Genomic DNA, 10,992 nt, shown 5'->3' with positions numbered 1-10,992 from the left:
GATACACAGTTTGCCCAGTTGCATAACTCTTGATTATTTTTTAAAATTGATTTGAAAAATTATTTCGACCTGACTTAAAATTTCAAGGGCCGTGCTTTGATCAACGACTTTCGATCAAGTGGTAATGTACGGTTGGCTTGTAAAAACTCTACTGACCGGTAAGTTATCAGGTATTTCGTGATAAAGCTGGTGATAGCATCTCGCATTACACGATACCGCTTAAACCGCATGAAAATCCTGAGATCCTATGAAAAGTTTTACATATTTAATTATTTCAAACTACAGTTTTAACACGTGTATATAGCACGATATTATTTTTAAATAATTAAAGTCATTTTTTTTTACTAAAACTACACAGATTACTCCAAAAATACTGCACTGCATTCTTAACATATGATTCATTTACCGATGGCGAAATGTTTTTTTTTCTCCAAGCACGTTATTCTCAGAGCCAAAATATCTATTTTAAGTTTGGTTTAAATGGGAGCAATATGACTAATTCAAACTTATAAATACTTTCTTTAGATAGGATAATTTTTACAGAAAAATATCAATATCATTCTGATTGAAGCGATTCAATTTTAATCTGCCGAAGCTCGCTTTGTCCAATCACATATATTGAGTGTGTGGGCAATCGCGTAGCCAATTGCTAAGCACAATCTGTCGGTTACATTGGTTATAGATATAAAATTGATAAGAAAGTTTTATAAAAATCATAAGGTATAAACCTTTTATTAACCTTATCGTGTATTTTACATAAATCTCTACGTTGTATTTTATACAGCAATGAGAGTATGTTTAATAAACATAAACGCAGCTGTGTCTAGCAACAGTTCTTTCCCTCATTTTGACTGTATTATAGCATAACTTACCTAAAATAAAATTCGTATTGTTTCGAAGAAGTCATAATTTAAAGTAGCATAAATATAGAGTGAAACATACTTCAACCATGAACAGGAATGCAAGGAACATCTGATTAAAAGGCACACATTTAAATTAACGAAAACATGCTTTCTTTTAAGATAAGTATCTGAAATAAAGATTTTGAAACTGTTATCCAAAAAAACTACACCTTTATAAAATAATAAAAAAAAATGGTAACATAAGTGACAAAACATACTTAATATAGGACGATTTACGCGTAATTTAATTTGCTACTTTCTGTTATTGAACATTTTAAGATTACGTTTAAAAATGTAAAATTTTGTAATCAATTTGTTGGGACTAATAGAAAATATATTGAATAAATTTTCTTTTATGATCAATTATCATTTTCAATGTTAAATAACTGTAATTTAACATAAAATATAATAAATTTAGAAATAATAATGTAATTCATTACATTATAAAATGGACTGCTGATTTCTAATTGTATGACGTAAATACTCTTAAGAAAACGTTTGTTGCATATTAGCAACAGTGTCCGCTGGTAATTCAGCTAAGAGAGCATCCCATTCTTCTGTAAAATCTTGCCGTACACATTTGACGAACTTCACGATAAGACTTTTGGTTTCTGTAAGAAAATTTAATATATTTTAATGAAATGAAATTCGAAAGTAAGACATGTTAAATATTTAAATATTTAAAAATTTAAAAATTTAAAAATTACCGTCATCATTTGTTTTTTCCTCATGCAAAATAGAGACGGACAATTTTAATAATGTTCGAATATGAGGTCTTAAAACATCATGACCAGCTTGATACAATGTTGCTATACTTTTAAAGACAGCTTTGTATTCTTCGAAATCTTCTTTTAATGGTAGTTGACTTATAAATACCGGATAAACTTGATCAAGCGGTACAATAGTATAATTCACAATAATAAGTCGAGCTATTGCTCCTACGATATTGTCTCGTGCTCCCGCATGATGTTCTTTGGCAATCAAACGAGACAGAGCTTGTAAAATATCATTATAATGCCTATAATATGTTAATATTAAGGAAAAAACTGTAATCAAATAATCAAGGTTCTATTTGAAGATTTCCAAAGGAATTTCAATTTGATAAGGATACGGAAATACTGCGTCCTTTGCATGGAACGCCAATTCGCCAATACCGAAAATTGCATTATTACGCACTTCAGGACTTGAGTCTTCAGTTAGTCTCAAAAACGTGGGAAGAAGCTGAGGCACGAATGATGTAGCCGTGTGCTTAAGTCCTGACAGGCACTCTGAGATTGTACCAATTGCAAAAGATCTTTGCGCTTCGGACTTCTCTTTTTTCTGAAATATTTTATTCATTTATATAATTTGAAAAATATCCAATAAATTAAAAATTTACCAATCGTTGTAGTATCATAGGTAAAGTCGTTTGGAAGTATAATAAGAACTCTTCCGGCTGTAAAGATTTTCCAAAATTAGATAGTAAATCTCCTGCACATTCTATCAATAATTCGTCTTGTTCAGCTTCAGCATCCAAACCGTCTGCATCTTCTTGATCCTGACATTCGGTCTTACCTACCATAAACATAATTTTAATTTCAACATATTTGTAACAATTTGATTTGCACAGCTAATATATATTTTACCTGATAATACATCTGTTATACAATTCATGATAGCTTCTTTATGCCCATCCGCAGTTAATACACCGGATTTGAATTCCTTTAAAAGCTCCGTACATCCATCTAAAGCACTAATCGCGACTGATCGCTCATCATCTAATCTAACTAATTCTGACAACTTTGGTACAAGAATTGATAACGCTTTTTCTAATGCCCTATTACCCTCATTAGTGTTAATCTTTGAAAAATTCTTACAAAATTGCACAAGAGCTTCTATTGTTGCTTTTCGAATATCTTCTTGAGGGTAATTGCTTAATTTAAACGTTTCTTCGAATGATTTTTCAAGATATGGTAGAAAAGCCTCTCTGTGAAAAATAACAGCTTAATATTAACAATATGTGTTCTTAATACTACAGAGGAGTAACTGAACAATGACATACTCAGAATGTAGAGCAATTTCTTTTAAAGCCAAAATGGCCTCCTCTTTTTCTTCTATATAAGCATTTTCAACACTGTAGCCAGTTACATCATCATCATCATCCTCGTTATCTGTATATTCAATATCCTCTTCATCCTCATTTTCGCTACAAATATCTTCGTAAACCGGGAATGCAATAGTTTCATTCTCTTTGAAATGAGGCTACCGATAAAAAAAAGTTAGAGTTTAGCTTTACGAATTGAATTCAGAAATTTTAACCAAATGTAAATTAATAACCTACCACTATTCCTTCTGAACTTTGTATACTGGTTATCATATATTCAATTATATGAGGTAATACAACTGCCATGTCTTTTTTTATTACTGTACTGATTGATGCAAACAAACTATAAATTGATTTTCTTATATCTGGATCATCGGTCTCTTTTAACAATGTCATCCCAAGATTAAGAGATCTCCCAGCCAATGGAGAAAAATGTTCATCTCCTATAGTTCTAGCAAGTATTCCAAGGGTTTCTGTAATAATATTTCATTGCATTATAGATTGTTGAAATTGATTGAGTTAAATAGGAATATTTGTGAATTTAAATAAAAATATCGTTTCAATAAGGTTAAGAATTATTTTTTAAAACTATATAAATAGTTACCAATTGCTTGAACTTGCAGACACAAATTCTCATCCGTTTGCTTCTCTGTTAAGTAAGCATTCAAGATTGAAATAATTTTCATAAAATATGGTAACATATTTTCTTTGCTGGCATAAGCCGCCGCACCGATTGCACTAAGAGCAAGCTCCTTTACATGAATTGGTGCATCGGCATTTAATATCTCAAATAGTCGGTCCATTAGAGTAGGTAAATAAGGTAACAGGCTTTCATTTAAATTTTCACAGAAAATTTCAAGAGCGTAAAACATTCTATCAACCGATGGCGGTTCTTTTTTCTCCTGTGTGATATGGTTACATATTCTTCCAAGATATTCAAATAATACAGGCAGCAGTTCAGATGAATACTGTGATATCTCTGGTTGTAAATACTCCGAAAATTGACCCAATGCAAAAAGTGCTGAATTTTGTATTATAGGATTCGGATCCGTTATTCCTGTGCATATGCATCTTAAGAAAGTTTCGAGATATTTATTCCGAATATATTCTGAGCAACCTTCGGCTAATACTCCAATTGCTAAATATGATGCTTTCTTAACATAAACATCAGAACATTGAAGGCCTGGCTCGATATGTCGTAACTAAAAATATTATATTAATCAAGCATTGTAAACTTTGGTCTGCATTAATTAAATTGATTAAAATAGATAGCAAATTTACCACGTGTGGAATTAGTTTTTCTGGTGGCAAATGAAGAGCCAGAAGATCTAAGGTTTGTGTGGCACATGTTAATGGAGTATTATCTTCATTATCTCCACTAAAATAGACTTCTTCATTCTCATCCTCAGGTTTTGTGGACATTAAATTGAAGAGCATGTCTAAACGATTTTCAGTTATTCAATAATTTTTTGTTATAAACTTTTATTATATTATAAATAGCTTACCAAGAATAGGCTCTACTAATTTGTTCTTAATAATTGATTTTTTCTTTGTTCTCGCGAGCCAACCTATAAAACCTACTGCTTTGACTCTGAGAGCATCATCCAAAGATTGGTTAACACCAATAGAAAGACACATGTTTACAAGAGATTTTACATGAGGTGTTATAACGGTTATTGCATTTTCACATAATTCATCTAATAATTCAAAACTCTTAACTGCCTTCTCTTCATCACTCGCTGTCAGTGCTTGTATAGTATTCATAACTTGAGGTATCATTTGCTGATAAGAGTTTACAAGCTACAATAATATTACTTGAATTAACTTTCAATTTCTTTAGCTTAAATTATGTGAAAATAATTTTATTAGGTTATTAGTGTAAAAACAGTACTCACAATCTGATTTCCTTCGACAAAAGGAATAAGATTTTGCATAGTTTTTAATACATAATATGCAACATTACTACCTAGGTTTTGTATACCACTGATTGCCAACTGTAGAAGGTCTACAACTGATTTTGCATGGGTAAGATACGCATCTGGTGCAACCTCAGTCATTATTGATAGTGTATACATTCCAAGCTAAAATAAAATCTTTCTTTAGTAAAATGCATATACACATAATTCCTAAAAATTATACCTTACCTCTTTATCCATTAAATTTTCACTCGTAGCTAATTGATGCACAAATTGTAAAATCTCTGGCCAGCCATTGTTTGGCAATTCATGCTTTACTATAACACCTATTAACTGAGCAATTGCATTTTTTACAGACTTTTCTTGTTCATTTACTAAAGCCTAAAAGATAACAATTTTTTTAATATTTCAGATTATCTAATGAATAAATAAATTAAATAAAACCAACCTGTACAATTAGAGTTTTAAATTCATTACGTATTTCCTGTGGTAACTTTACCCAATAGCTACTTTTTGCATATCGCTTCCTCAATAGTACTGCTGCATACTGTCTGATCTATAAATAATTATTGTGTCAAGCATTAGGCAAATTGTATTGATACTTTATAAAAACAATTTAAATATTACCTGTGGTGTAGTTGAAGATAGAATAAGTTGATACAATGCTGTTGTGCTTTCTGGTTTTTTAAAAGCCTCACGAAGCTCAGCGGTACCCTATTTTATATTAAAATATAAATAAATCATATTAATAAAAAATTTAGAGTAAGTCTAATATACATTTTAATAGTATAACAGGATATGAGTACATTCCAATGCTATGAGGATTATTAAAATTTGAGTCTGACTTGCATACTAATTATATTAACTTTGACATGAACATAGCTTAAAGTATAAGAGGTTAAGCCTGTAACAAAAAGGCTGTTGGTCTTGAGGAATAAAATTTGTAATAATTGATTTGCATACACTTAGCATACATGCAAAACTAATACTGACAGTGCATATCTTTTTTAATTATAAGCAACATTTTTTAATTTTGACTGAACACGTGTTTCAGACATTAGAAAGATTGAAAAAGCTTACACGATGTAAAGTGTCAAATATTTTTACGTACCTGTTGAATTATGCTGTTATCCGCTATAAGCAATTTTAATATTATTTCTTCCATTTTTTAGTTATAATTTGGAGAAAACGGATTACTGTTTAACCCTGACGGATTAGTATAATGCCGGAACCAAACCACCCTACACACTGCCTTACTGCCTATACAGTATACAGATACACCCGTATCAATTTCTCGACCACACCACGGCGGATCGCACTATTCGCACTTTCTCTTCTCTCTCTCGTAACGTAAACGTAGTCAACTCGACCCAGCTCGACCTGTTGCCCTGTTGGTAAAGATGACGTTCGATGTACCTTGCGTTCGTAACGCATGCGTAAGCGTTCTATCTTAATATTATTTATTATTTAATACTAAATAGATAGTTGAATATGTATAATATTGTGTGCTAATAAAAATAGGCTAGCTGAATAATATGATTTTGAAGCCTCATTCAAGCGATCACATCTTTTATTTCAAAATGGTTGGGTTACATGTGCTTTCAATGTAGATGACGCTATATATACAAGAAGAAGCTGCTTGCCACTCTTTTTAAATTAGTATATGATAATATTTTTAAAAATAAGTATAATCATAGAAGAGCAACATTGCTTATCTTAGAAGATAGTTAAATAAATGAAATATATATGCAAATTGATGTAATTTGAAGAAGTCCTGAATGTAAAAGGAGAATAACTTCAAGAAAAAGTAAAGCAAAAAAAAATAATTTTAATAAACAAGTTTATTAAAAAAAGCATTACAAAACAATTTTATTATAGATAATAATAATCGAAAGTTTTCTCTAGTTCAAAGTTGAAAGAAACAAAGATTTATTTTAAAAGAGCTGTTCTGCTTATAATAGTAGGAAAATAGGTCCTGACTGGATTTCTGATCATCGTGTTAAACTGACCAACTGAGGAGCTTTAAAAGAAATCCGAGTGAATCTAGTGTTTTTAAATTATGTGTCATTAGTTATTACCGGTTAATTTGTAAAAATATAAAATAATATATATAAACTATAGAAGAAGTTTTTATTAAAATTAAATAAAGAATTTAATTATTCAATATTGCTAAGAATTGCTCAATTTATATAAATTAACTTTAAAAAATTCACCAATACCCCCCACTGATGCACGGTTTCATAAGAATGGATTTATTCGGTTTTGCTCCAAAGTCTTTACCTGCAATTATATTTTTAAGGGGAAAACTGATACACCGCTATGTGAAAGTTTCAGACGATTTTAAGTTTATAAAATTATACATGGGTAAAATTCAGTATGAATTTTGGTACCTTTTGCCTAGGAAATGTAAGTCACAGGATTATTCGTGCTTGACTTGGTCTAATCTCGCATCGTCGAATCGTTTATTATTTTAGAGCGAACCCCTTCCTTCCAGTGCTCTTTCTTCTCGACAGTTTTCCTGCATCCCCTCCATCCACATATTACATACATATAAATATATAGGGTGTTCTTTTTGCAGCGATACAAAATAAATTCTGTGTTATTTGCTTACACAGTGTTCAGTATTAATACATATTTGGTTTAATTTATTATTAAAAAGTATGTCAAAAAAATTAGGCTGAGGTTTAAAGAAATTAAGGCCAATTACTCTGTATTGTTCGATATAGAGTTAAACAGTATAAAGTGATAGTTGAAAAAATTTACGATAATATATATATAATAAAAATAGTTGAAGCTATATCTTGAAAATATTTGCAATAAGAATTGATAAGTTCGTGATGCTTCTAGCAATAACAACTACGAGCAATAATTTTACTGCATGCATGGGGATAAACGCTAAAATATCGTGTCTGTGTATTTTATATCATTTCTATATAGATATTTATTCAATTTAAGATTAATTTGTGCTAACTTGATATACCTATAAATATTTAAGAAGTTTTAAGAAGAAAACTTGTATGAAATTGTGGTTCTATAGAGATAGTACTTAATTATGTCTTATTAAGGATTAAATATTTATTGTGTTTGTAGGCTCTAATAATGTATAAGGTTTAAAGGGTTTATCATTCCTTAAGGCATTCCGTTAAGTAACCCATTGCTTCATAGCGATGCTCTCTTGCATGGTTAATAAGAAGACTCCTAATGCAAAATTTTTAATACGTATTATAATAAATTTCTAAAAGTAGTACAACTAAAAAGTTAATAACAGTTGTCCCTCCCCTCTCCCAAATAGAATAGTTATCGATGAGCTGGCACGAATTACTTTCCAGTCGCTAGATCATTACACACATTTTACAACATAGCGATAAACTTTTGTTTATATTTATACAAAAGATAAACTATTTTATGTAATAATTTATCTGACATTGGTATATATAAAAACCGGTCTAAAATTCTACTCCTTCGAAGCAACAGTGCAAATTAGGCTACATTATGAAGGTGCACTTATTAGCTCTCCTTTTAGTTTGGTTTGGAACTCTGGTGAATAATGTGATATCAGAGGAAGATCCATATAGAGAGTATAAATTACAATTTTGCTTGTCACACCCAGTGGTAATTATTTAGAAATTTTATTATAATTTTTACATTATAGAGTTTAAGATGTTGTTGTTAATGTCATACTACAAGCATTTAAGAGTCGTCAAAATAAGAGCAATATAGTACAATCGTTATTACGGAAAGCTTTCCACTCAAACTGCTAAAATTAGTTATCAAGTATCCCCTTATTCTACTTATGATATTTTGTGCATTGGCAAACTTATAGAAGTGCTAAAAAATAGTTATGTGCTGTTAATACGCATTAGTATATATATAGATTGTTGATTAGGATTTTAATTATAGGCAAAGGGGTAACTTGGAGAACTAGTGCAATCCATTAAAGTCCAAAGCTTTTCGTGTCCCTGACTGTACACACGTCAGTGGTGTAACAAATCGGAGGCCATTATAATGAACGCACACAAATGAGTTAGAAACATATTTTGTGTCTGCTAATAAGTTTGTAAGAATGTTTATATATGGTGGTTGACAATTTGGCATACCGATACGTATATCATGGTTCTAATGTGGTTGTTGCGTGTCCTTGAGAACTTTTGAAAGGCAAAATATCGATGATCTACTTTTGTCTTTAATAATGTATCGATTTAGTGTAAGGGGCTGGAGATGGGGAAATTAACACACGAAAATAATTCAACTCTGAAATATACTATTGTTATTCGTATTTATTTGCTTTGTTTCATTACTACTGCAAGCATGTAGATCACAGATTTATGATGCTGAATCGCGATTGGAATCTTTTAACCTTCATAGTTTCTCAAGAACGCATAATCGCAAGTATCGCAACTTGATAGATCCACTGATTTATGCGACTGACCATTATGCAATTCAAAAAATTGATTTTTGTGTCGTTTAGCTATAGTTTAGTATATATATCAAGTTTGTTGAAAGAATAGAGAGAGAGAGAGAGAGAAGTTAGCTGAACCATTCACGAGACTCAATTTTCTACACGAGATATCTTTTATATTTTATCATTCTAACAGTATAGCTATATAGTATATACTATTCTTTTATATTGCAAAATACTTTCCTACACAAAGTGTCTTTTAACAACGACGCATAGGAGATTTGGAATTAATTGACTATAATATCCATCGTATTTCATTTAATTTAGTATGAAACATAGAATGATTACTTAAGAAAAAAACATTTATTACAAATAGTAAAAGTTATTAAATTACAAAGCGATTGGAAATCATCAATGTTACATTTTATTGAATTTGATAACATAGTATAATAAGGGTAGAGGTGATATAGTCAAATAATACGGTTCTACATGCTGTCGTCGGAAAACATTCTCTAATATCTTCTACATATATCTATTTATTTTACCTGCAGCCTCATCATGACGAAGAATCACTCAAAGTTGCACGCGAAATACAATGGGGTTATTGTCATAAAATGTTTGGACCAAAATCTTAATATGGTTAATCTATATTCATGTAATCAAAGACAATAAACTATTTTTTAATGTTATATTCGTTTACATAGCCCATTGTTTCATATATTCTTATTGTTTATATCCTAAAATTAAAACAATAATCTGTACATACATGTTCTAAAAATTTCAGCAATTTTTCATGCAGATATAGCAATATTGAATGAAAGTATTTTTTTTTTTAATTTAGTCATCCCTTAATTTTGTTCAACATTGTAGTATATCTATCTCGATTTTACTCTTCAAGTTCAAGAGGCGACACTCGTGCTCAAGTTGTCCGTCGTCGAAGTGGATGCTCTCATAATATCCGAGATGCGCTTAATATTTTATACCACTCGATTATACGAGGCGCTCGTTTTAAGCTTTTAGTGCACGGTTTTACGAGTCTCATATCGATCGGTTATAAAAGAAAGAAGATAAATGAGAAGATGTAGTCCAATTGTATAATTTTTAAATTATTATTTTTCTCAAATCTTCCATCGAAGCGCTTGATACGTGGAAAGAAATATTAAAAACAGTTATTACAAAAGATTTTATAGTCTTCGATTTTACAATTTCCAATCGCGGCCGCTAAAACATTAAGAAGATAAAAGAGAGGAAATAAGTCCCGTTGTATATTAAACATTTTCATTTCTCTCAAATCTGCTGTTTTTAGCTCTCGATTATGAAGAGCTAATTATAATACTTTGTTGGTTGCATTGAAAAGTTGCATGGGAATTTTATCCTTCCGAGCAATATATGACATTATACTTATATGAGGCAGACAGACGTAATGGGAAAAGGAGGGAGCCCGTTGAAGAAATTGCCTAAGGCCGTAAGGTGGCTGTCGTCAGAGTCATTGAGTGGCTCCTCTTGCACCTCGTGCACACTCTCCTCGCTTTCCTAACGCGCATTCTTCCATCCAGATGACTACCGCAAAAAATACCAAAACTCTCGTGTTCAGCTTTCAAAATAACAATAAAACCATTTGTAAAATAAAATTTAATCCTCTAATCAATATTCAAATTTTATTGTATTATATATAGCAAAAGAAAACAAATT

At 30.7% G+C, this 10,992-nt stretch overlaps 1 protein-coding gene and 1 long non-coding RNA gene across 7 annotated transcripts; one reads left to right on the top strand and one right to left on the bottom strand.

Moving 5' to 3' along the window:
- Positions 1–493: 493 nt before the first annotated feature.
- LOC136778877 (importin-4-like) lies at positions 494–6,214 on the bottom strand. 6 transcript variants are annotated; one of them, XR_010823497.1, is made up of 17 exons: positions 6,013–6,214; positions 5,529–5,615; positions 5,350–5,457; positions 5,130–5,282; positions 4,881–5,066; positions 4,491–4,785; positions 4,267–4,424; positions 3,590–4,187; positions 3,223–3,458; positions 2,944–3,143; positions 2,528–2,868; positions 2,281–2,456; positions 2,014–2,222; positions 1,610–1,920; positions 1,121–1,513; positions 943–1,030; positions 494–872 (listed from the first exon to the last, which is right to left on the bottom strand). XR_010823497.1 is itself a non-coding variant. In XM_066736030.1 (16 exons), exons 1-15 carry the CDS (start codon positions 6,064–6,066, stop codon positions 1,389–1,391), a joined length of 3,237 nt encoding a protein of 1,078 aa, XP_066592127.1. In that variant the 5' UTR covers positions 6,067–6,214; the 3' UTR covers positions 495–1,030; positions 1,343–1,388. The 6 variants fall into 6 exon arrangements, 2 of the variants coding, with proteins under 2 accessions (XP_066592125.1, XP_066592127.1); XR_010823498.1 differs by having other exon boundaries at positions 495–872; positions 1,343–1,513; XR_010823496.1 differs by having other exon boundaries at positions 943–1,513.
- Positions 6,215–8,341: 2,127 nt separating this feature from the next.
- Positions 8,342–9,989, top strand: LOC136778901 (uncharacterized). Its single transcript, XR_010823500.1, has 2 exons — positions 8,342–8,513; positions 9,852–9,989. It is a non-coding gene; the product is annotated as an uncharacterized lncRNA (long non-coding RNA).
- The last annotated feature ends 1,003 nt before the right edge of the window (positions 9,990–10,992 follow it).

This window comes from Prorops nasuta, unplaced genomic scaffold, assembly GCF_024137725.1.
Source record: "Prorops nasuta isolate Cenicafe-Biocafe unplaced genomic scaffold, Cenicafe_Pnas_1.2 PNAS00015, whole genome shotgun sequence".
Classification (NCBI taxonomy): domain Eukaryota; kingdom Metazoa; phylum Arthropoda; class Insecta; order Hymenoptera; family Bethylidae; genus Prorops; species Prorops nasuta.
This window is presented reverse-complemented; position numbering and strand designations above follow the sequence as displayed.